Here is a 26,836-nt window from a genome sequence, read left to right on the forward strand (position 1 = left end):
ATGCACTGACCAATAAAGGCAAGCGTATCAAATGCCTTCTACACTACTCTGTCTATCTGTGACTCCGCTTGCAAGGTACTACCTACCTGCACCTCAATTTCTCTTTGTTCAGCAACACTGCCTAGGACCTTGCCATTAAGTCCAGCCCTGATTTGTCTTTCACAAAATACAGCACCTCACATTTGTCTAAATTAACGTCCATCTGCCACTCCTCGGCCCATCTGATTAAGATCACGTTGTACTCTGAGATAACCTTCTTTACTGTCATTGACACCTCCAATTTTAGTATCATCTCCAAACTTACAAACCATACCTCTCATATTTACATCCAAAACATTTACATAAATGACAAAATGCAATGGACCCAGCACCAATCCTTGGTCACAAGCCTCCAGCCTGAAAAGCAACTCTCAACTACCACCTTTTGTCTCCTACCTTCGAACCAATTTTATATCCAAATGGCTAAATCTTCCTATATTCCACGTGATCTAACCTTGTGAAGCAGTCTACCATGAGGATGCCTTACTGAAGTCCATAGACAATGTCCAGTACTATGCCTTCATCAATCCTCTTTGTCACTTCTTCCAAAATCTACAATCACATTAGTGACACCCAACACGTTTGCTCCACTATTCAACTAGATGATGGCTGATCTTCTACCTCAACACCAAGTTTCCACACCATCTTTAATATCGTGTGACCTTTGTCTTGAACATACTCAATGGAGCTTCCACAACTCCCTGGGAGTAGCAAGTTTCAAACATTCAACATCCTCTTAGAGCAGAAATTCCTTCTCATTGTAATCCTAAATTATCAAACTCTTACTCCTTGACCATGTGCCCTGGCCTGGATTTCAAGCCCCCACTCCCAGACAGGAAGTAGAGCTCTTCCTGAATCTACCCTGTCGAACCTGAAGGAATTCTGTTTGCTTCAATGAGATTACCTCTCATTCCTCTAAAAGTCCAGTATTTCCTCAACCTCTCCACACCTCGTAGGGCAATTCTTCCATCCTAAGAGTCAGTCTGGTGAACCTTGGATACAAATCTTGTTAGATTAAAATCCTGGCACTCACTCCCTAGCATTGTGGGTCTACCGACAGTAAAACCCAGCACTCACACCCTGGCATTATGGATCTACCTAGAGCAAAACCCTGGCACTCACTCCCTGGCATTGTGGGTCTACCTACAGCAAAACTTTGGCTCTCACTCCCTGGCATTGAGGGTCTACCTACAGCAAAACCCTGGCACCCACTCCCTGGCATGGTGGGTCTACCTACAGCAAAGCCCTGGCACTCACTCCCTGGCATTGTGGGTCTACCTACACAAAACCCTGGCACTCACTCCCTGGCATTGTGGGTCTACCTACAGCAAAACCCTGGCACTCACTCCCTGGCATTGTGGGTCTACCTACAGCAAAACCCTGGCACCCACTCCCTGGCATGGTGGGTCTACCTACAGCAAACTGACTGCTATGGTTCTAGAAGGCAATTCACCACTAGTTTTTCAAGGGCAAGTAGAGATGGATAATTAATGCTTGCCCATCCAGCCATGTCTCTATTACATAACAGAGATAATATCTTCCTTCTATGGCAAATGTAAAGATTGAACAGATCTCCCATTCTCAACAGCAAAATTCACCTAGTATACCCATTGGGTTAAGTGCATAGTCACTGAACACAAGCTTAGTTTGCTCAGTGGATTATGGGAAAATGGATGGTATGAATCGTCTTAAATTTGACAGCGATTGAAGCAAACAAATAGTTGATGCTCAGGAACTGGCACTTTGATGACACAAATATTCAGTAACTGGGCAGCCATTTTAGAACACAGAACATAAAACAGCACAGCACATTCCAGGCTCTTCGGCCCTCGATGTTGTGCTGACCTTTTATCCTACTCTAAGATCAAACTAACCTACATACTCTTCATTTTACTATCATTTTGGAGCGGCAAGTTCCTGCACTTTTCTACTTTTGTCTCTTTCCCTGAATCTTTTTCTGGTACATCCATAATTACACTGGGTTGCCTGCTGTTGTTGGGAATTGGTAAAAATCCATCAATCCTGCTCCCCACTACCTAACTTCTCTTGCTTTCACTCCAGCTGTCTCTAACTCTTCCATTCCCTTCTGTTCACTCACTACACTGCTTCCATTTCTGGAATGTGGAGGAGCTGGTGTTGTACTGGGGTGGATAAAGCTAAACATCACACAACACCAGGTTAGAGTCCAACAGGTTCAAGTGGAAGCACTAGCTCTCGGAGTGCGACTCCTTCATCAGGTAGTTGTGGAGCAGGACCATAAAGCATAGAATTTACAGCAAAAGATTACAGTCTTATGCAGCTGAAATGCAACAAACCGAGATTGATATTCAGTCTTTCATCTTTTAGAATGGGTTGCAGCTTTCGGTTCATTAATATGTAAATCCCAGAACTGCTTTATTAAGTCACCTTTGTGAGATAATTTAAGGTTTTATAAAAAATTGGTGACATCTCAGCTCAGACAGTGCATTAAAGGTGTGAGGTTAGAGTCTGTCTGTATCCCAATCTTGAGTCAGACTGGTTCTATATCCAAAGTGGAATTTATAAAATATTACATGGATTGACTGCCTGCAAATTGTGCACTTTTTGAGCAAAATAGAATGCATTTGCAAATATAATTCTGCTAATGCAAATTCAGCCAATAGACTTATATGTGTGTGCATGCATGAGAGAGAGAGAGAGTGTGTGTGTGTGTGTGTGTGTGTATGTGCATGTGAGTGTATGTGTACAAGTGTGAGTGCACATGAGAGAGTGTGTGTTTGCATGTGTGCATGCTTGGTAAAGTGTGTATGTGTGAGTGTGATGGAGTATAAGCCTGTGAGAGGCTGTGTGCATGGGTGTGAGTGTGGGGGGTGAATGTGTATGAGAGAGACCATGTGTATAACAGAGGATCTCCGTGAGTGTGAGCGTGTGTGTGTGTATAGAACCAGTCTGACTCAAGATTGAGATACAGACAGACAGACTCTAACCTCATACCTTTAGTGCATTGTCTGAGCTGAGATGTTACCAATCTTTTATAAAACCTTAAGTTATCTCAAGAATGTGACTGAAAAGCAGTTCTGGGATTACATATTAATGAACCAAAACCTGCAACCCATTCTCAAAGATGAAAGACTTAACAACAATCTAGATTTGTTCAACATAAATGTAATGAGAGGTACGTCGGGTTCCAAGTAATCAGTTGTGTTAGGGGACTCTCTAGTCCGAGATACAGACAGATGTTTCTGCGGCCAGCAGCAAAAAATCAGAATGGTGTGTTGTTTCCCTGGTGCCAGGATCAAGGATGTCTCAGAGAGGGTGCAGAACGTTCTCAAGGGGGAGAGGACCCAGCAGGAGGTCATTATACACATTGGAACCAACGACATACGAAGGGAAACGGTTGAGAGTCTGAAGAGAGATTACAGAGAGTTAAGCAGGAATTTAAAAAGGAGGTCCTCGAGAGTAGTAATATCTGGATTATTCCCAATGCTACGAGCTAGTGAGGGCAGGAATAGGAGGATAGAGCAGATGAATGCATGGCTGAGGAGCTGGTGTATGGGAGAAGGATTCACATTTTTGGATCATTGGAAGCTGTTTAGGGGTAGGAGTGACCTGTACAAGAAGGATGGTTTGCACCGAAATTGGAAGGGGGCTAATATACTGGCAGGGAAATTTGCTCGAGCTGCTCAGGAGGATTTAAATTAGTAAGGTGGGGGGGGGGGGGGGTGGGGCCCAGGGAGATAGTGAGGAAAGAGACCAATCTGAGACTGGTACAGTTGAGGACAAAGGTGAGTCAAACAGTCAGGGCAGGTAGGGACAAAGCAGAGAACAAGGTAGGACTGAAAAATTAAACTGCATTTATTTCAATGGAAGAGGCCAAACAGGGAAGGCAGATGAACTCAGGGCATGGTTAGGAACATGGGACTGGGGATATCATAGCAATTACAAAAACATGGCTCAGGGATGGGCAGGACTGGCAGCTTAATGTTCCAGGATAAAAATGCTACAGGAAGGATAGAAAGGAAGGCAAGAGAGAACGGGGAGTGTCGTTTTTGACAAAGGATAGCATTACAGCTGTACTTAGGGAGGATATTCCCGCAAATACATCCAGGGAAGTTATTTGGGTGGAACTGAGAAATAAGAAAGGGATGATCACCTTATTGGGATCGTATTATAGATCCCTAATAGTCAGAGGGAAATTGAGAAACAAACGTGTAAGGAGATCTCAGTTATCTGTAAGAATAATAGGGTGGTTATGGTAGGGGATTTTAACTTTCCAAACATAGACTGGGACTGCCATAGTGTAAGGGTTTAGATGGAGAGGAATTTGTTAAGTATGTACAAAAAAAGTTTCTGATTCAGTATGTGGATGTACCTACTAGAGAAGGTGCAAACCTTGACTTACTCTCCGGTAATAAGGCAGGGCAGGTGACTGAGGTGTCAGTGGGGGAGCACTTTGGGGCCAGCGACCATAATTCTGTTAGTTTTAAAATAGTGATGGAAAAGGATAGACCAGATCAAAAGGTTGAAGTTCTGAATTGGAGAAAGGCCAATTTTGACGGTATTAGGCAAGAACTTTCAAAAGCTGACTGGGGGCAGATATTTGCAGGTAAAGGGATGGCTGGAAAGTGGGAAGCCTTCAGAAATGATATAACAAGAGTCCAAATAAAGTATATTCCTGTCAGGGTGAAAGGGAAGGCTGGTAGGTATAGGGAATGCTGGATGACTAAAGAAATTGAGGGTTTGGTTAAGAAAAAGAAGGAAGCATATGTCAGGTATAGACAGGATAGATCGAGAGAATCCTTAGAGTATAAAGGAAGTAGGAGTATACTTAAGAGAGAAATCAGGAGGGCAAAAAGGGGACAGGAGATAGCTTTGGCAAATAGAATTAAGGAGAATCCAAAGGGTTTTATAAGTATATTAAGGACAAAAGGGTAACTAGGGAGACAATAGGGCCCCTCAAAGATCAGCAAGGCGGCCTTTGTGTGGAGCCGCAGAAAATGGGGGAGATACTAAATGAATATTTTGCATCAGTATTTACTGTGGAAAAGGATATGGAAGATATAGACTGTAGGGAAATAGATGGTGACATCTTGCAAAATGTCCAGATTACAGAGGAGGAAGTGCTGGATATCTTGAAACACGTAAAAGTGGATAAACCCCAGGACCTGATCAGGTGTACCCTAGAACTCTGTGGGAAGCGAGAGAAGTGATTGCTGGGCCTCTTGCTGAGATATATTTTCATCGATAGTCACAGGTGAGGTGCCAGAAGACTGGAGGTTGGCAAACATGGTGCCACTGTTTAAGAAAGGTGGTAAGGTCAAGGCAGGGAACTATAGACCAGTGAGCCTGACCTCAGTGGTGGGCAAGTTGTTGGAGGGAATCCTGAGGGACAGGATGTACATGTATTTGGAAAGGCAAGGACTGATTCGGGATAGTCAAGTGGCTTTGTGCGTGGGAAATCATGTCTCACAAACTTGATTGAGTTTTTTGAAGAAGTAACAAAGATGATTGATGAGGGCAGAGCAGTAGATGTGATCTATATGGACTTCAGCAAGGCGTTCAACAAGGTTCCCCATGGGAGAACGATTAGCAAGGTTAGATCTCACAGAATACTAGGAGAACTAGCCATTTGGATACAGAACTGGCTCAAAGGTAGAAGACAGAGGGTGGTGGTGGAGGGTTGTTTTTCGACTGGAGGCCTGTGACCAGTGGAATGCCACAAGGATCGGTGCTGAGTCCGCTACTTTTCATCATTTACATAAATGAATCGGATGCGAGCATAAGAGGCACAGTTAGTAAGTTTGCAGATGACACCAAAATTGGAGGTGTAGTGGACAGCGAAGAGGGTTACCTCAGATTACAATAGGACCTGGACCAGATGGGCCAATGGGCTGAGGAGTGGCAGATGGAGTTTAATTCAGATAAATGCGAGGTGTTGCATTTTGGGAAAGCAAATCTTAGCAGGGCTTTTACACTTAATGGTAAGGTCCTAGGGAGTGCTGCTGAACAAAGAGATGATACGGTGGCACCGTATCTGCCTCACAGCGCCAGAGACCCGGGTTCAATTCCCGCCTCAGGCCACTGTCTGTGTGGAGTTTGCACATTCTCCCCGTGACTGCGTGGGTTTCCTCCGGGTTCTCTGGTTTCCTCCCACAATCACAAAGATGTGCAGATTAGGTGAATTGGTCATGCTAAATTGCCCGTAGTGTTAGGTGAAGGAGTAAAGGTAAGGGAATGGGTCTGGGTTGGTTGCTCTTCGGAGGGTCGGTGTGGACTTGTTGGGCCGAAGGGCCTGTTTCCATACTGTACGTAATCTAATCTAATCAAAAAGACCTTGGAGGGCAGGCTCATAGCTCCTTGAAAGTGGAGTTGCGGGTAAATAGGATAGTGAAGAAGGTGTTTGGTATGCTTTCCTTTATTGGTCAGAGTATTGAGTACAGGAGTTGGGAGGTCATGTTGCGGCTGTACAGGACATTGGTTAGGCCACTGTTGGAATTTTTCATGCAATTCTGGTCTCCTTCCTATCGGAAAGATGTTGTGAAACTTGAAAGGGTTCAGAAAAGATTTACAAGGATGTTGCCAGGGTTGGAGAGTTTGAGCTACAGGGAGAGGCTGAACAGGCTGGGGCTGTTTTCCCTGGAGCGTCGGGAGATATAAAAGAGACCTAAGGGGCAACTTTTTCACTCAGAGGGTGGTACGTGTATGGAATGAGCTACCAGAGGTGGAGGCTGGTACAATTACAACATTTAAAAGGCACCTGGGTGGGTATATGAATAGGAAGGGTTTGGAGGGATATGGGCCGGGTGCTGGCAAATGGGACTAGATTGGGTTGGGATATCTGGTCGGCATGGACAAGTTGGGCTGAATGGTCTGATTCCGTCTGATCTCTATGACTCTATGACTGTATATCATTTCAGTTTCATGGCACTGTAAGCGTTTGCTATAAAGTCTGTGTTTTATGATCCTGCTCCACAGTTACCGGATGAAGGAGCAGCGCTCCAAAAGCTAGTGCTTCGGAATAAACCTGTTGGTTTATAACCTGGTGTTATGTGATTTATAACTTTGTCCATTCGTTCGGGATAAGCTGAGCACCAGTATCCATTCCAAACACACTAACCTCAACAGTTAACTTGACTACTCTTCCTCAAAATCTGATTCCAGTTCCAAATACAGTTCCATTCCAGCTTCTTTTTCTCCATTCTATTGATTCTGATGATCACAGAGGCAGTGATTGCAGAAAATTCCTGGATATTACTGGGATTCACTGAAGAACACTGGAATTATGACCACTTCCTTGAGCCAGTTGCACATTCAATAAAACTACAGATAATCTTTGAGCACAACTCCACTCACTACCCCCATCTATGTAACCGTTCTTCCCTGTGAATCCTGTAAGTTGCATGAGGAATCTAAATGGATTTTAAACATTTGCAGAACAAACAGTAGCAGTATGGTGTGGTGAATTCAAAGGATAGTGGCAAGACAGGATATATTCAGAAGAGTCATTGTGAATTATTGCAACCTCAGCTTCACACTTCAACAACCTGCACTGACCTGTTGTAATCACGAACAACCAGCAGAACACGCTCTCGTAGCATCCTGAGGTCCTCCCTTCGCTGGTAGGTCTCTATAACATAGTGGGGGATCTCAAAGTTCAAACGTTCCCAGTAATGGATTTCATCAAACAACTCCAGCAGGTACCTGCAAGGAATGGGACAAAGTAGACACACAGTTGGCACAACCCCTTCTTCAACCATGCCCTTGATCTCCCAGTGCTGGGACAAGTGGCACAGTTACTTTTGAGAAATGGCACATAGATATTTGAGAAGGTGAGGGTGAAGTGGTAATGCCACTGGATGAGTAATCGAGAACCCTAGGGGCTAATGTTGTAGGTTCCATCATAGGTAGATAAGCAGGACACTGGAAGTATACAGCAAGCCAGGCAGCATCAGGAGGTGGAGAAGTCAATGTTTTGGGTGTAACCCTTAACGATGACTTCTCCACCTCCTGAGGCTGCCTGGCTTGCTGTGTTCTACCAGCCTCCTGCTTATCCACCTGGGATTCCTGCATCTGCAATTTCTTTATCACAGTTCCATCATGGCAGACAATGACATCTGAACTGAAAAAAACTCTAGCTTAAAAAAAGCTAGTGTCATGGCAATCAGCTAAGTACCGTAAATAATTGCAAGAACCCATCTGGTTCATGAATGTCCTTCAGGGAAGGAAATCTGCCATTCTTCCTCTGTCTGGCCGACATGGATTCCAGACCCACAGTAATGTGGTTGACTCTTAACTGCCCTCTGGGCAATTAGGGATGGACAATGAATGTTGGTCTAATGAGCGGTGCCCACATCCCATGAATGAATAATAGATAAATTTGGATTAATACATGAGACATCCAGCACTGAGAACCTTCAAGGTGGGGGAATAAGTTTCAAGAGGTACAGAAAATGGTGTCATTTGTATTCAGTTGCATATACAAATGGTGGGCATTAACTGGGGATTCACTTCTGCACCTCCAAAAAGGAACGATCCAAAATGTGTGGCAATGCAGTGCGGTGTCCCTACCAATGGACAGCAAGGTCCATGTTCAATTCCCACCTCAGGATCTGACGGCCATGGAGGTATGTCATAACGTATCCAAACTGGTTGATTTTAACAAAACACACCGAGGAACAGACTGAAATTCTGGTTGCTAGATTAGAAGGCACATGGACTCTGTAAATAAATGTTTATAAAACTATGTAAAGATTGCCACCAGCTCCATCCTTCACCACTTGGCTATCTGGTTTATAACAGTTGGATAATGTGGCCAATCTGAACAACTGTGTGACCAAAACAATGGGTTTAGAGGCAGTTCATTCTGTCTGGAGAGAGCTGTTGCTGCACGAAATGCTTTGGAAAGCTTTGCTAGGTTGAATGCACAACATAACTGTATGCTGCTGTGAAACGTGTGTGCGCCAGCCCATTGAAATGGTTTGTTTGTTTTAGCTTATTAAATCACATTTAGAAAGTAGTTCTAGCAAAACAGATTTTTTCCAAGCATTCAGTTTTTCCGCATGAATTGAAACACGCCTTCCATCTCTGCATTTGCTCAATGATACAAAAAAGATTGAAGCCTTTAGAATTCGCTCTATTGTCACACGTACTCAAATGAGTACAGTGAAAAGTTTATAAGTTGCCAATTATGGCACCATCTTAGGTACAAAAGTTCCTAGGTACAGATTCTTCAGTTCAAATTCTTAGGGAAAAACAAATGAGAACAATAAAGAAATAAAGCATCCAGCATTGCAGATCATAGGAACACATGAGAACAATAAAGAAATAAAAAGTTCAGAATAACTGTTTTCCAACCCAGTCCAAGTAGAACAAAGAATTATGAATAATACAGCACAGGAACAGGCTCTTCGGCCCTCCAAGCCTGCACCAACACATTTTGCCCTTTGTACTAAAACTGGCTTCACTTACAGGATCCGTATCTGTCTATTCCCTTCCTATTCATAGTTTTAAAATTGAACAATTTTGTATCATTGAGCAAATGCAGAGATGGAAGGTTTGTCTCAATTCATGTGAAAAAACTGAATGCTTGGAAAAAGTCTGCATTGCTAGGACTACTTTCTAAATGTGATTTAATAAACTAAAACAGACAAAACCATTTCAATGGGCTGGCACACACAACACCAGGTTACAGTCCAACAGGTTTGTTTAGAAGTCTGTCTAATGAAGCTATCTGATGAAGGAGCAGCGCTCTGAAAGCTAGTGCTTCCAAATAAACTGGTTGGACTATAACTTGGCATTGTGTGATTTTTAACTTGGTCCACCCCAGTCCACCACCGGCTCACCCACATCTTGCCTTCCTATTCACGTGCTCATCCAGGTGAGTCTTGAATGCTGCTATTGTGTCTGCTTCCACCACCTCCTCTGGCAGCACATTCCAGACACTTACCACCCTCTGTGTGAGAAAACTTGCCTCACTCCACTTTCCCCCACCCCCGCATCTTGAACCTGTGTTCTTTAGTAATTGACACCTCCAATCTGGGAAAAAGCCTCATATTTCCTACCCTATCCATGCCATTCACAACCTTATAAACTTCTATCAGGTTAGCCCTCAACCTCCTGCATTCCAGTGAAATAATCGAGGTGGCTGAGCATGGTGTCTCAGTGGATAGCACTGCTACCTCACAGGGCCAGGGTCCCAGGTTCGATTCTAGCCTTGGGTGACTGTCTGTATGGAGTTTGCACGTTCTCCCAGTGTCTGTGTGGGTTTCCTCCCACAATCCAAAGATGTTCAGGTCAGGTGAATTGGCCATGCTAAATTGTCCATAGTGTTAGGTGCATTAGTCAGAGGAGAGTGAGTTACTCTTCGGAGGGTCAGTGCAGACTTGTTGGGCCGAAGGGCCTGTTTCCACACTGTAGGGAATCTAATCTATCCAACCTTTCTTCATCGATAAAATCCCTCATACAAGGCAACCTTCTGGTAAATCTCTCCTGTACACACTCCAAAGCATCCACATCCTTCTGGTAGTGTGGTGACCAGAACTGTACACAATATTCTAAGTGAGGCCTTATTAAAGTTCTATAAAGCTGCAACATAATTGGTCTATCTTTATCTTCAACGCTCCTTCCATTCAAGGCAAGCATGCCATAGGCCTTTTTAATATCATATCTACCTGTGCTGCCACCTTCAGTGATCTGTGGACCGGCACACCCAGATCCCTCTGCATATCAAAATGCCATTCACTGTATCATTTCCACCTGTACTTCTCCTCCCAAAATGCATCACCTCACATTTGTCTGGATTAAACTCCCCCTGTCATTTATCTGCACATGCCTCTAGTCTGCACCGGGCCAGTCCATGCTGGCTTCACCTCGGGCCTCTCGAGATCTGGAATCATCTCAAGGCCAAACGGCCGCACTGAGGCCGTGCCAGGTCACTGAGAGACCGTCATACTGGGCCGGGCACGATGAGGCCCAGTATCCGAGTGCACACTGAGGCCATGCCAGGTCACTGAGAGACCGTCATACTGGGCCGGGCACACTGAGGTCCAGTATCCGAGTCCACACTGAGGCCATACCAGGTCACTGAGAGACCACCATACTGGGCCGGGCACACTGAGGTCCAGTGTCTGAGTGCACACTGAGGCCATGCCAGGTCACTGAAAGACCACCACACCAGGCTGGGCGCGATGAGGCCCAGTGTCTGAGTGCACACTGAGGCCATACCAGGTCACTGAGAGACCACCATACTGGGCCGGGCACACTGAGGTCCAGTATCCGAGTCCACACTAAGACCACGCCAGGTCACTGAAAGACCACCACACCAGGCTGGGCGCACTGACGTCCAGTGTCTGAGTACACACTGAGGCCATACCAGGTCACTGAGAGACTGCAATACTGAGCCGGGCGCATTGAGGTTCAGTGTCCGAGTACACACTAAGACCATGCCAGGTCACTGAGTGACCGCCATACTGGGCCGGGCGCGATGAGGCCCAGTGTCTGAGTGCACACTGAGGCCATACCAGGTCACTGAGAGACCGCCATACTGGGCCGGGCGCGATGAGGCCCAGTATCCGAGTCCACACTGAGGCCATACCAGGTCACTGAGAGACCACCATACAGGGCCAGGCGCGATGAGGCCCAGTATCCGAGTCCACACTGAGGCCATACCAGGTCACTGAGAGACCGTCATACTGGGCCGGGCGCACTGACGTCCAGTGTCCGAGTACACACTGAGTGCATGCCAGTTCAGTGAGAGACGGCCATACTGGGCTGGGCGCAATGGTGCCGAGTGTCCGAGTACACACTAATGCCATGCCAGGTCACTGAGAGACTGCCACACCAGGCCGGGCGCACTGAGGCCCAATCTCCAAGTCCACACTGAGGCCATACCAGGTCACTGAGAGACCACCATACTGGGCCGTTCGCAAAGAGGTCCGGTGTCCGAGTACACACTGAGACCATGCCAGGTCACTGAGAGACCGCCACACCAGGTCGGGCACACTGAGGTCCAGTGTCCGAGTACACACTGAGACCATGCCAGGTCACTGAGAGACCGCCACACCAGGTCGGGCACACTGAGGTCCAGTGTCCGAGTACACACTGAGACCATGCCAGGTCACTGAGAGACCGCCATACAGGGCCAGGCGCGATGAGGCCCAGTGTCCGAGTACACACTGAGGCCATACCAGGTCACTGAGAGACCACCATACTGGGCCAGGCGCGATGAGGCCCAGTGTCCGAGTACACACTGAGGCCATGCCAGGTCACTGAGAGACCGCCATACAGGGCCAGGCGCGATGAGGCCCAGTGTCTGAGTACACATTGAGGCCATGCCAGGTCACTGAGAGACCGCCATACTGGGCCAGGCGCGATGAGGCCCAGTGTCTGAGTACACACTGAGGCCATACCAGGTCACTGAGAGACCGCCATACAGGGCCAGGCGCGATGAGGCCCAGTGTCCGAGTACACACTGAGGCCATGCCAGGTCACTGAGAGACCACCATACAGGGCCAGGCGCGATGAGGCCCAGTGTCTGAGTACACACTGAGGCCATGCCAGGTCACTGAGAGACCACCATACTGGGCCGGGCGCGATGAGGCCCAGTGTCTGAGTACACACTGAGGCCATACCAGGTCACTGAGAGACCACCATACTGGCCGGGCACACTGAGGCCCAGTGTCTGAGTACACACTGAGGCCATGCCAGGTCACTGAGAGACCACCATACTGGGCCGGGAGATAGCCACATTGGGGCCACACTGAGGCCATGCCAGGTCACTGAGAGACCACCATACAGAGCTGGGAGACACCCACGCTGGGACCACACTGAGGCCATGCCAGGTGACTGAGAGACCACCATACAGAGCTGGGAGACACCCACACTGGGACCACACTGAGGCCATGCCAGGTCACTGAGAGACCACCAGAGCTGGGGGACACCCACACTGGGACCACACTGAGGCCATGCCAGGTGACTGAGAGACCACCATACAGAGCTGGGAGACACCCACGCTGGGACCACACTGAGGCCATGCCAGGTCACTGAGAGACCGCCATACAGAGCTGGGAGACACCCACGCTGTGGCCACACTGAGGCCATGCCAGGTCACTGAGAGACTGCCATACAGAGCTGGGAGTCACCCACATTGGGGACACACCGAGGACACACTGAGACCATTGTTCAAGGCATTACCAAGAGAAAGAAGAAAAAAAATGCTAAAGAGAAGAAAAGGGAGAAAGAAGTCAAGAAACAGATGGAGTAGGCGAGCTCCAGTGGAGGAATCCTCCTCTGCCACCATCTTACTGAGTTGGTGAAGTAGCACTGTCATTTCACCAAGGCACTGGGTACAGGAGATCTGGGACCAAGGAAGACTCACTATTAAACAGGTTTTGTGGACACCACGAATGATGGGAACAGCCCGGCCTTCCTCATGGCAATGATGGAAAACAACACCAACAAGGCAGGCTGTGAACAGGGAACGAGAGAGGAGAAGAAAGATAGAGAAACAAAAGAAGAAAGGAAATAGATTTAACACCACTGTGGTCACCACCATTTGGTAGGTGTAATTTGTCACTTGGTAATTTTTGTGGTTTTATTCATGAAACTGTATATCAGGCACAACCCCAACATACCTATATTACCACCACTGACTTATCCTGGTATTCAGCTACTTATCTTTATTCTTTTATGGAATATGATATCACTATCAAGACCTGCATTAATTGCCCATTTGTAATAGCCTTTAAACTGCCAGGATCATTTCGGAGGGCAGTAAATACTCAACCACATTGCTGTGAGTCTGGAGTCACATAGATATAGCACAGAAACAGACCCTTCACTCTAACCAGTTCATGCTGACCATAATCCCAAACTAGACTAGCCCCACCTGCCTGCTCCTGGCCCATATCCCTCCAAACCTTTCCTATTATGAACTTATGCAAGTGTCTTTTAAACATTATAATAGTACCTTCATCCATCACTTCCTCTGGAAGTTCATTCCACACACAAATCACCCTCTGTGTAAAAGATTTGCAACTCTTGTCTTTTTAAAATGTTTCTCCTCTCATCTTAAAAGAGCAGCCAGACAAGCTGAGGGCAGCAGATTCACATCACATAGAGTCATAGAGATGTACATCATGGAAACAGACCCTTCGGTCCAACCCGTCCATGCCGACCAGATATCCCAACCCAATCTAGTCCCACCTGCCAGCACCCGGCCCATATCCCTCCAAACCCTTCCTATTCATATACACATCCAAATGCCTTTTAAATGTTGTAATTGTACCAGCCTCCACCACATCCTCTGGCAGCTCATTCCATACACGTACCACCCTCTGGGTGAAACATTTGCCCCTTAGGTCTCTTTTATATCTTTCCCCTCTCAACCTAAACCTATGCCCTCTAGTTCTGGACTCCCCCACCCAGGGAAAAGATTTTGCCTATTTATCCAATAATGCCCCTCATAATTTAGTAAACCTCTATAAGGTCACCCCTCAGCCTCCAACGCTCCAGGGAAAACAGCCCCAGCCTGTTCAGCCTCTCCCTGTAGCTCAAATCCTCCAACCCTGGCAACATCCTTGTAAATCTTTTCTGAACCCTTTCAACCCTTTCAAGTTTCACAACATCTTTCCGATAGGAAGGAGACCAGAATTGCATGCAATATTCCAACAGTGGCCGAACCAATGTCCTGTACAGCCGCAACATGACCTCCCAACTCCTGTACTCAATACTCTGACCAATAAAGGAAACCATACCAAACACCTTCTTCACTATCCTATCTACCTGCGACTCCACTTTCAAGGAGCTATGAACCTGCACTCCAAGGTCTCTGTTCAGCAATACTCCCTTGGCCCTTACCATTAAGTGTATAAGTCCTGCTAAGATTTACTTTCCCAAAATGCAGCACCTCGCATTTATCTGAATTAAACTCCATCTGCCACCTCTCAGCCCATTGGCCCATCTGGTCCAGATCCTGTTGTAATCTGAGGTAACCCTCTTCGCTGTCCACTACACCTCCAATTTTGGTGTCATCTGCAAACTTACTAACTGTACCTCTTATGCTCACATTCAAATCATTTATGTAAATGACAAAAAGTAGAGGGCCCAGCATCGATCCTTATGGCACTCCACTGGTCACAGGTCTCCAGTCTGAAAAACAACCCTCCACCACCACCCTCTGTCTTCTACCTTTGAGCCAGTTCTGTATCCAAATGGCTAGTTCTCCCTGTATTCCATGAGATCTAACCTTGCTAACCAGTCTCCCATGGGGAGCTCTGCCGAATGCCTTGCTGAAGTCCATATAGATCACATCTACTGCTCTGCCCTCATCAATCCTCTTTGTTACTTCTTCAAAAAACTCAATCAAGTTTGTGAGACATGATTTTCCACGCACAAAGCCATGTTGACTATCCCGAATCAGTCCTTGCCTTTCCAAATACATGTGCATCCTCTCCCTCAGGATTCCCTCCAATAACTTGCCCACCACTGAGGTCAGGCTCACCGGTCTATAGTTCCCTAGCTTGTCTTTACCGCCCTTCTTAAACAGTGGCACCACGTTAGCCAACCTCCAGTCTTCCGGAATCTCACCTGTGACTATCGATGATACAAATATCTCAGCAAGGGGCCCAGCAATCACTTCTCTAGCTTCCCACAGAGGTCTCGGATACACCTGAGCAGGTCCTGGGGATTTATCCACCTTTAACCGTCTCAAGACATCCAGCACTTCCTCCTCTGTAATCTGGACATTTTGCAAGATGTCACCATCTATTTCCCTCCAGTCTATATCTTCCATATCCTTTTCCACAGTAAATACTGATGCAAAATATTCATTTAGTATCTCCCCCATGTTCTGTGGGTCCACACAAAGGCCGCCTTGCTGATCTTTGAGGGGCCCTATTCTCTCCCTAGTTACCCTTTGGTCCATAATATATTTGTAAAAACCTTTGGATTCTCCTTAATTCTATTTGCCAAAGCTATCTCATGTCCCCTTTTTGCCCTCCTGATTTCCCTCTTAAGTATACTCCTACTTTCTTTATACTCTTCTAAGGATTCACTCGATTTATCCCGTCTATACCTGACATATGCTTCCTTCTTTATCTGAACCAAACCCTCAATTTCGTTAGTCATCCAGCATTCCCTATACCTACCAGCCTTCCCTTTCACCCTGACAGGAATATACTTGCTCTGGATTCTTGTTATCTCATTTCTGAAGGCATCCCATTTTCCAGCCGTCCCTTTACCTGTGAACATCGAAAGGGCATTGGTGAACCAAATGGGCTTTGACCACAGGGAGAAGGTGAGGACTGCAGATGACGGAGATCAGAGTTGCGAGAGTGGTGCTGGAAAAGCACAGCAGGTCAGGCAGCATCCGAGGAGCAGGAGAGTGGACATTTCGAGCATAAGCCCATTCCTGATGAAGGGCTTATGCCAGAAACGCTGATCCTCCTGCTCCTCGGACTGTTACCACAATCAACGACAGCATTCTAGTCACATCTCACATTCGATTCCAGGTGTATTATTTAAATGTAAATTTTACCAACTATCATGGTGGGATTTGAACCCACAGCACCAGATCATTATCTTCAGTCTCTGAATGACTGATGCAATGAGAGAACCATCATGCCCTCACCAATCCTGAGCTCGCACATGGGCCATTATTGCCTTGATCCCAATCTTATTGCTGATATTATACGAGCACCGACTCGAGGGGGGTTTGTGAACTCACATATCGAAGTTTACATTGAGTTTGCCTCGGTCATCGAGATTGCGGACCATCAGAGGTCTCTCCAGGCGCTTCATGCATTCCCGGTCTACATTGACTGTCCACTCTGTGAAGACTTTGCGCACAAATTCATCCAGGCTCTGCTGCAGTGTCTGGTAGACCACCATCGTCTCTTCACCCAATCCAATTTTGGGCAGGAATGTAGCTTGAGTCAGGATCTATATATTTTCAGACAGAGGTTAAGAAGGCTTCCCCTTCCCCCACCCCCACCCCCACCATCACCCCCAATCCCCCCTCCACTGCCACCCCCACCCCAAACCCCGCCCCTCCCCTCCCCCCTCTCCCCCCGCCACTGCCCTTTCCAGAATTACCACCCTGGTATAACAATTTTGTTATTCCATGCATAGTTTTATTATATATGAAGCCAGATGCTTTCAAACAATTGTGTAACTAACCAGTCCAGACTCCTTCTCCTGAGAGTCTAAGCCTGCCCTTGTAGACTTGGGCGAAATGATCTGAATCTGTCCCAAAATTAACTCCAGGCGACCTCATGCCTGTTAGTAATAGATGTAGAGCCCAGAGAAGTAAAAGTCATTAACAGAAGAAACTGGATTGGGAAGATCTCAAAATGATTAACCATTTCCACCGCATTCACCCACCTGCCTCGCCTCACTCTACATTCTTTGTGTGAAGAAGCTGGCCAACCCAGCTCCAACTGAAGGTGATGACACCTTGTTCTGAACTCCGCTCTGAATAACCTTTTCCATCTGCCCTCGCAAATCCATTAATCATCTTAGACACTGGCATGAGATCATCCCTTTATCAAAGTCACAGAAACATACAAGACCCCCCTGATGGGACTGGACACTCTCGATGCAGAAACAATGTTGAGTTGAGGAAGTCCAGACCTATGGGGTCACAGTCTAAGAATAACGGAGATGAGGAAGAATTTCTTCACTCAGAGAGTTATGAACCTGTGGCATTCTCTCCCACAGGAAGCTGTTGGGACCAGTTTGTTAGATGTAGAGGGAGCTGGAATTGGCCCTTGTGGCTAAAGGGATCAAGGAGTAAGGAGAGAGGGCGGGAGTGAGATACTGAGATTGCATGATCAGCCATAACCATATTGAATGGTGGTACAGGCTCGATGGGCTGAATGGCCTACTCCTGCACCTCTTTTCGATGCTGCTATATTAATGCTACAGGTCAAATGTTGTACCGCCCAATAAAGACACACAAAAAATGTCACTTATCTGCTATCCTCTAGCAGTATACCCTATGCAAGGTGATAGGACATGGAGAGCAGGAGGAGAGCATTTGGCCTGTTGGGCCTGTTGAGCCTGTTGCCATTCGCCGTGGCTGATCATCCTGCTCTACATCATTTGTCCCCTCTATGCCCATGCCCATGTGAAATGTAAAGCCTCCTACTGCCCACAGCTGTCTTGGACTGGTCAGTGGCCTGCTATAGGAGGCTATGTGGGACCATGTCAGAGTCTTACTGTTGAAAGCATTCTGATCAACGATGTCAAGGTTTTTTGCAGTACACTGGATACATCTGATTCGAGAGTGTGATGCTGGAAAAGCACAGCAGGTCAGGCAGCATCCAAGGAGCAGGAGAGTCAACATTGCTGACATAAGCCCTTCGTCAGGACTGAGGCTTATGGGCCGGGGTCTGAGAGATAACTGAGAATTCCCTGCTCCTCAGATGCTGACTGATCTGCCTTGCTTTTCCAGCACCTCTGAACTCCAGCATCTGCAGTCCTCATTTTCTCCTGGATACATCTGATACTTAGCAAGGAGGCATAAGCCTGGGAGACTGCGGAGGAGGTGGTGGTGGGAATTCTGCTAAAATGTAATTAGCTGCTCACACTTTGCTTCGATGATATAAGAGACATGCTGTTCAAACTCTTCATCCTGCACTTACCAAGGCAGCTGCAAAACGTGCCCATGTTCAAAGACAGCAACAATTTATACTTCATCAGAAAATGATGCTGATTTGTTTGGCAAGTTGACTCCAATTATATGTTAGGCCAAAGTGAGGACTGCACATGCTGGAGATCAGATTCAAGATTAGAGTGGTGCTGGAAAAGCACAGCAGGTCAGGCAGCATCAGAGGAGCAGGAGAATTGACATTTCGGACAAAAGCCCTTCATCAGGAAAGCCCTTTATCATCCTGATGAAGGGCTTTTTGCCCAAAACATCAATTCTCCTGCTCCTCGAATGCTGCCTGACCTGCTGTGCTTTTCCAGCACCACTCTAATCTTGACTCCAATTATATGTGCGTTTAGCAATCACAAAGGAGTCAAATTGTGAGTCCAACTGATAAATTATGCTAACAATCAATCTAAGATTCAGAGCTGGGAACGGAGCAGTCAGCTATGATATATTGATTGACTTTTGGAAATGTGCTACTTGCCTCCATTGATCTATCGATGCGACGCCGAAGAGAGCGTGCCCAGTGAGCCTGGCCAGCGTAACGTGGCATCTGTGGGGCAAGATGCATGGCCTTCCTGTTCAGGTCTTTGTTCACCAGCGACAGCTCATCATTGAACAGTATGTAGACTTCCACGGTCTTCTTATCAATGGTCCGCTTGATGGTCTGTGAGGAATACAACGGTCTGAATGTTACAGTGAGTCAGTGTCAGGCACAGACGTTCTGCTGAGAAGGCCAAACCCCTAGCTTATGTCTGCACAGGAGGAGGGAATGAAATCCTTCCCCAGCCCCTGCCACCACCCTGCAGTCCCCAGAAAACGTGTATGCTTGATAACAACGATATCACCTTGGGTAAGTATCAAGGAGCAGGAAGGCACTTTGCTGTGTTAGATATCGTTATATCCCCACATAAAGCCACATTCCTGAGGGTCGCAGCAGTAAGTGGAAAGACTTGGAATGAAGCATCGATTCCCAGGGATCAATGTTCAGGCTGGAGAGAGGTTCAGTAGAATCTTCCTTATTGGGAAGGGGAAATGGCCCCCAGCATTCTCATTAAGCTGCAAGGTTGGGCATGTGCTCAGCCACTCTGATGTAGCTGGAACTGGCACAGCAATCACAGCAGTGACTTTCAGATCTGGAAGCTGTTGCCATGGAGGTGTGTGTGTGTGTGGAGCCCTGGTGGCACCTCAGGTCCATATGATGGCTACAGTTAAAAATCCCACATCACCAGGTTCTAGTCCAACAGGTTTATTTGGAAGCACTAGCTTTCAGAGCACTTCATCAGGCAGCTCGTAGGGCAGGATCATAGGGCACAGAATTTATACTCAAAGGTCAAAGTGTCATACAATGATGCAATGGATTGAACAAACCAAGATTGCAGTTAAGGCTTTCATCACTGAGAATGGGGATGCAGGGTTTGATTGATTAATACGCAAATCCCAAAACTGCTTTCAAGTCACAGTGCTGAGATAACTTTCAGTTTTATTTTAAAATAGGTGACATCTCAGCTCAGACAATACTCTAAAGGTGTGAGGTTAGACTGTCTGTATCCCACCCTTGAGTCAGACTGGTTCTATTTCCAAAGTAGAAATTTATAAAATGTCACATGGATTAAGATTGTAGACACTGCCTACAGACACTGTCTGCTTTTGGAACAAAATAGGAAGTATCTGCAAATGCAAATTCATTCCGTGTGTGTGTGTGTGTGTGTGTGTGTGTGTGTGTCTGACAGAGAGCATGTGAGAGTGTATGTGTGCCTGTGTGCGGTTTTGATAGAGTGTGCATGCAAGTGTGACAGTACATCCCTGTGAGAGGTTATGTGAGTGTGTGTGCACCTGAGAGATAGCATGTGTATGTAGGATTGTCTGTGTGTGTGTGAGTGTGATTGTGTGTACATAATGTGGTGGGGTCACCTGTAGTGTGACACAAACCCAAGGTCTCGGTTGAGGCCATCCTCATGGGTACCAAACTTGGCCGTCAGCCTCTGCTTAACCACTCTGCGTTGTTGTTGCATATCCCAAAGTCTGCCTTGGAGGACAGTCACCCAAAGATCTGAGGCCGAATGTCCCTGACCGCTGAACTGTGTCCCTGCCTGTTGCACAGTGTCCATTCATCCGAGCATCTGCTCAGTCTCGCCAATGAACCAAGCCTCAGGGCATCCTTGCCTGCAGTGTATAAGATAGATAATGTTGGCTGAGTCACATCAGTACCTGCCAGGCACGTGGTGGGTGGTGTCCCCATGTGTAATGGTGGTATCCATGTCGATGCTCTGACATGTCTTGCAGTGGTTGCCATGACAGGGTTGTATGGAGCTGTGATCAATGTTGTCCTGAAGGCTGGGCAGTTTGCTGTGAACAATGGTCTGTTTGAGGTTTGGTGGTTGTTTAAAGGTGAGAAGTGGAGGTGTAGGAAGGTCTTGGTGAGGTCTTCATCCTCATAAATAATGTCTGCAGGCTGTGATGAACATGACGTAGGTTCTTTGCTCCCAGGAAGTACCGGACAACGAAGGGTACCCTATCGATCATATCCTGTGTCTGTCTCCCAAGGAGGTCATAACAGTTTCTCACTGTGGCACATCAGAGCTGGCGATTGATGAATTGAACATCGTTTCCTGTTCTTATGAGGTAGTCCTTCAGCACCTTCAAGTGTCCATCACATTCCTCCTCATCTGAACAGATCCTGTATATATGTAGGGGATGGCTGTTTTGATATGTTTAGGGTGGAAGCTAGAGAAGTGCAGCATCATGAAGTTATCCGTGGGCTTGCAGTAGAGTGAAGTTCTGAGGTGCCCATCCTTAATTGAGATGCATGTGTCCAAGAAGGAGGCTGATTATGAAGTGTAAGTCTGATGGTGGGATGAAACTGATTGATATTACTGTGTAGTTGCTTCAGTGACTCCTCACCATGTGTCCAGAGGAAGAAAATGTCGTCAATGTATCTGGTGTATGGTGTCGGTCGCAGGTCCTGCACACTCAAAGATGTCTTGTTCGAACTTGTGCATGAAGATGCTGGTATATTAGGATGCAAATTTGGTCCCCATGGCTGTTCCATGTGTCTGGATGAAGAACTGGTTGTCAAAGGTGAAGACGTTGTGATCGAGGATAAAGTGGATGAGTTGTAGGATGGTGTTTGGAGATTGGCAGTTGTTGGTGTTGAGTACTGAGGCTGTTGCCGCGATGCCATCATTGTGGGGGATGCTGGTGTAGACTGCGGAAATGTCCATTGTGACGAGGAATGTTCCCGATTCGACTGTAAGAAATCTGTAGTGTCGCGACAGAAGCAGGCATCCCCGTATAATGGTTTCAAGATACCCTCGACATAGCCAGAGAGGTTCTCGCACAGGGTCCCATCACCTGATCCAATAGGACGCCCAGGAGTGTTGGCTTTGTGTATCATTGGAAGGCAGGAAAAATCCTCCACATGAGATGTTTGTGGGATGAGAGTCCATAGGGCACTCCAAAGGACTGGTTCAAAAGTCTTGATCAGTGTGATTAGGTCACGAGTGTGTTCTTTGGTCAGATCAGTCAGTAATTGCCTGTAGTGTTCCTGGCTCGATTTGGAATTTCGATGGCTCCTCCTTTGCTGGTGTGATTGGTCCTGAGAACATGGATGGCATTGTGTTGGGATCAGGAGATGTTTTGCTCTACCTTGTGGGTGCACCTGATGAATCTGGCATTCACACATTTCCTGACATTAGAGCACACATGTCAAGGCCAGGGTACACTGATACCCACTGGGCTTCAGTGGTGGAGCAAGTCAAAAGTCTTGGTGGTGTGTGTGAATGGTGGTGGTACGGGTGAACAGTGGTGATGTGGGTGACTGGTGGGGGTGTGTGTGAATGGTGGGGGTGTGTGTGAATGGTGAGGGTGTGTGTGAATGGTGGGGGTGTGTGTGAATGGTGGGGGTGTGGGTGAATGGTGGGGGGGTGTGTGAATGGTGGGGGTGTGTGTGAATGGTGGGGGGTGTGAATGGTGGGGATGTGTGTGAATGGTGGGGGTGTGGGTGAATGGTGGGGGTGTGAGTGAATGGTGGGGGTGTGTGTGAATGGTGGGGGGTGTGAATGGTGGGGATGTGTGTGAATGGTGGGGGGGTGTGTGAATGGTGCTGGTGTGGGTGAATGGTGGGGGGGTGGGTGAATGGTGGGGGGGTGGGTGAATGGTGGGGGTGTGTGTGAATGGTGGGGGTGTGTGTGAATGGTGGGGGTGTGTGTGAATGGTGGGGGTGTGTGAATGGTGGGGGTGTGGGTGAATGGTGGGGGGGTGTGTGAATGGTGGGGATGTGTGTGAATGGTGGGGGGGTGTGTGAATGGTGGGGGTGTGGGTGAATGGTGGGGGGGTGTGTGAATGGTGGGGGTGTGGGTGAATGGTGGAGGGGTGGGTGAATGGTGGGGGTGTGGGTGAATGGTGGGGGGTGTGTGTGAATGCTGGGGGTGTGGGTGAATGGTGGGGGTGTGTGTGAATGGTGGGGGTGTGGGTGAATGGTGGGGATGTGTGTGAATGGTGGGGGTATGTGTGAATGGTGGGGGTGTGGGTGAATGGTGGGGGTGTGGGTGAATGGTGGGGGTGTGGGTGAATGGTGGGGGTGTGGGTGAATGGTGGGGGTGTGGGTGAATGGTGGGGATGTGGGTGAATGGTGGGGGTGTGTGTGAATGGTGGGGGTGTGTGAATGGTGGGGGGTGTGTGAATGGTGGGGGTGTGTGTGAATGGTGGGGGGTGTGTGTGAATGGTGGGGGTGTGTGTGAATGGTGGGGGTGTGGGTGAATGGTGGGGGGCGGTGTGAATGGTGGGGGTGTGTGAATGGTGGGGGTGTGTGTGTGAATGGTGGGGGTGTGGGTGAATGGTGGGGGGGTGTGTGAATGGTGGGGGTGTGTGTGAATGGTGGGGGTGTGTGTGAATGGTGGGGGTGTGTGTGAATGGTGGGGGTGTGGGTGAATGGTGGGGGGGTGGGTGAATGGTGGGGGGTGTGGGTGAATGGTGGGGGGGTGGGTGAACGGTGGGGGGGTGTGTGAATGGTGCTGGTGTGGGTGAATGGTGGGGGGTGTGGGTGAATGGTGGTGGTGTGTGTGAATGGTGGGGGGGTGGGTGAACGGTGGGGGGGTGTGTGAATGGTGCTGGTGTGGGTGAATGGTGGGGGGGTGTGAATGGTGGGGGGGTGGGTGAATGGTGGGGGGGTGTGTGAATGGTGGGGGGGTGGGTGAATGGTGGGGGTGTTTGTGAATGGTGGGGGTGTGTGTGAATGGTGGGGGTGTGTGAATGGTGGGGGTGTGGGTGAATGGTGGGGGGGTGTGTGAATGGTGGGGATGTGTGTGAATGGTGGGGGGGTGTGTGAATGGTGGGGGTGTGGGTGAATGGTGGGGGGGTGTGTGAATGGTGGGGGTGTGGGTGAATGGTGGGGGGGTGGGTGAATGGTGGGGGTGTGGGTGAATGGTGGGGGTGTGGGTGAATGGTGGGGGTGTGGGTGAATGGTGGGGGTGTGTGTGAATGGTGGGGGGTGTGTGAATGGTGGGGGTGTGTGTGAATGGTGGGGGTGTGTGTGAATGGTGGGGGTGTGTGTGAATGGTGGGGGTGTGGGTGAATGGTGGGGGTGTATGTGAATGGTGGGGGTGTGTGTGAATGGTGGGGGTGTGTGTGAATGGTGGGGGTGTGTGAATGGTGGGGGTGTGGGTGAATGGTGGGGGGGTGTGTGAATGGTGGGGATGTCTGTGAATGGTGGGGGGGTGTGTGAATGGTGGGGATGTGGGTGAATGGTGGGGGTGTGGGTGAATGGTGGGGGTGTGGGTGAATGGTGGGGGGGTGTGTGAATGGTGGGGGTGTGTGTGAATGGTGGGGGTGTGTGTGAATGGTCGGGGTGTGTGTGAATGGTGGGGGTGTGGGTGAATGGTGGGGGTGTGGGTGAATGGTGGGGGTGTGTGTGAATGGTGGGGGTGTGGGTGAATGGTGGGGGGGTGTGTGAATGGTGGGGGTGTGGGTGAATGGTGGGGGTGTGTGTGAATGGTGGGGGTGTGTGTGAATGGCGGGGGTGTGTGTGAATGGCGGGGGTGTGTGTGAATGGCGGGGGTGTGTGTGAATGGTGGGGGGGTGGGTGAATGGTGGGGGTGTGGGTGAATGGTGGGGGGATGTGTGAATGGTGGGGGTGTGTGTGAATGGTGGGGGTGTGTGTGAATGGTGGGGGTGTGTGTGAATGGTTGGGGTGTGTGTGAATGGTGGGGGTGTGTGTGAATGTTCGGGGGGTGTGTGAATGGTGGGGGTGTGTGTGAATGGTGGGGGGGTGGGTGAATGGTGGGGGTGTGGGTGAATGGTGGGGGGATGTGTGAATGGTGGGGGTGTGTGTGAATGGTGGGGGTGTGTGTGAATGGTGGGGGTGTGTGTGAATGGTTGGGGTGTGTGTGAATGGTGGGGGTGTGTGTGAATGTTCGGGGGGTGTGTGAATGGTGGGGGTGTGTGTGAATGGTGGGGGTGTGTGTGAATGGCGGGGGTGTGGGTGAATGGTGGGGGTGTGTGTGAATGGTGGGGGATGCGTGAATGGTGGGGGTGTGTGTGAATGGTGGGGGTGTGTGTGAATGGTGGGGGGGTGTATGAATGGTGGGGGTGTGGGTGAATGGTGGGGGGGGGGTGAATGGTGGGGGGGTGGGTGAATGGTGGGGGTGTGTGTGAATGGTGGGGGTGTGGGTGAATGGCGGTGTGGGTGAATGGTGGGTGTGTGTGTGAATGGTGGGGGTGTGTGTGAATGGTGGGGGTGTGGGTGAATGGTGGGGGGGTGTGAATGTTGGGTTTGTGTGTGAATGGTGGGGGTGTGTGTGAATGGTGGGGGTGTGTGTGAATGGTGGGGGTGTGGGTGAATGGTGGGGGTGTGTGTGAATGGTGGGGGTGTGTGTGAATGGTGGGGGTGTGGGTGAATGGTGGGGGGGGGTGTGAATGGTGGGGGTGTGGGTGAATGGTGGGGGGGTGGGTGAATGGTGGGGGTGTGTGTGAATGGTGGGGGTGTGTGAATGGTGGGGGTGTGTGTGAATGGTGGGGGTGTGTGTGAATGGTGGGGGTGTGTGTGAATGGTGGGGGTGTGGGTGAATGGTGGGGGTGTGGGTGAATGGTGGGGGTGTGTGTGAATGGTGGGGGTGTGTGTGAATGGTGGGGGTGGGTGTGAATGGTGGGGGGGTGTGAATGGTGGGGGTGTGGGTGAATGGTGGGGGGGTGGGTGAATGGTGGGGGTGTGTGTGAATGGTGGGGGTGTGGGTGAATGGTGGGGGTGTGTGTGAATGGTGGGGGTGTGTGTGAATGGTGGGGGTGTGTGTGAATGGTGGGGGTGTGGGTGAATGGTGGGGGTGTGTTTGAATGGTGGGGGTGTGTGTGAATGGTGGGGGTGGGTGTGAATGGTGGGGGGGTGTGAATGGTGGGGGTGTGGGTGAATGGTGGGGGGGTGGGTGAATGGTGGGGGTGTGTGTGAATGGTGGGGATGTGTGGGTGAATGGTGGGGGGTGTGGGTGAATGGTGGGGGGTGTGGGTGAATAGTGGGGGGTGTGGGTGAATGGTGGGGGGTGTGTGTGAATGGTGGGAGTGTGTGTGAATGGTGGGGGTGGGTGAATGGTGGGGATGTGGGTGAATGGTGGGTGTGTGAATGGTATGGCGGTGGGTGAATGGTGGGGATGTGGGTGAATGGTGGGGGTGTGAATGGTATGGGGGTGGGTGAATGGTGGGGGTGTGGGTGAATGGTGGGAGTGTGTGTGAATGGTGGGGGTGGGTGAATGGTGGGGGTGTGTGTGAATGGTGGGGGTGTGAATGGTGGGGGGGTGTGTGAATGGTGGGAGTGTGTGTGAATGGTGGGGGTGGGTGAATGGTGGGGGTGTGTGTGAATGGTGGGGGTGTGGGTGAATGGTGGGGGTGTGTGTGAATGGTGGGGGTGTGTGTGAATGGTGGGGGTGTGTGTGAATAGTGGGGGTGTGGGTGAATGGTGGGGGTGTGTGTGAATGGTGGGGGGGTGTGTGAATGGTGGGGGGGGGTGTGAATGGTGGGGGTGTGGGTGAATGGTGGGGGTGTGGGTGAATGGTGGGGGTGTGTGTGAATGGTGGGGTGGTATGAATGGTGGGGGTGTGTGTGAATGGTGGGGGTGTGGGTGAATGGTGGGGGTGTGTGTGAATGGTGGGGGTGTGTGTGAATGGTGGGGGTGTGTGTGAA

At 49.0% G+C, this 26,836-nt stretch overlaps 1 protein-coding gene across 1 annotated transcript in view; it reads right to left on the minus strand.

The window, feature by feature from the left end:
* Positions 1-26,836, minus strand: part of dnah2 (dynein, axonemal, heavy chain 2) — a 330,858-nt gene that overhangs the window by 240,639 nt on the left and 63,383 nt on the right. The window contains exons 13-15 of the mRNA XM_072591365.1: positions 19,152-19,334; positions 16,742-16,956; positions 7,573-7,719 (exon numbers count right to left, since the gene is read on the minus strand). Of these exons, the coding sequence (XP_072447466.1) occupies positions 7,573-7,719; positions 16,742-16,956; positions 19,152-19,334 (545 nt within the window). The remainder of the gene's footprint in view (positions 1-7,572; positions 7,720-16,741; positions 16,957-19,151; positions 19,335-26,836) is intronic.

The sequence above is a fragment of the Chiloscyllium punctatum genome, chromosome 21 (assembly GCF_047496795.1).
Source record: "Chiloscyllium punctatum isolate Juve2018m chromosome 21, sChiPun1.3, whole genome shotgun sequence".
Taxonomy (NCBI): Eukaryota; Metazoa; Chordata; class Chondrichthyes; order Orectolobiformes; family Hemiscylliidae; genus Chiloscyllium; species Chiloscyllium punctatum.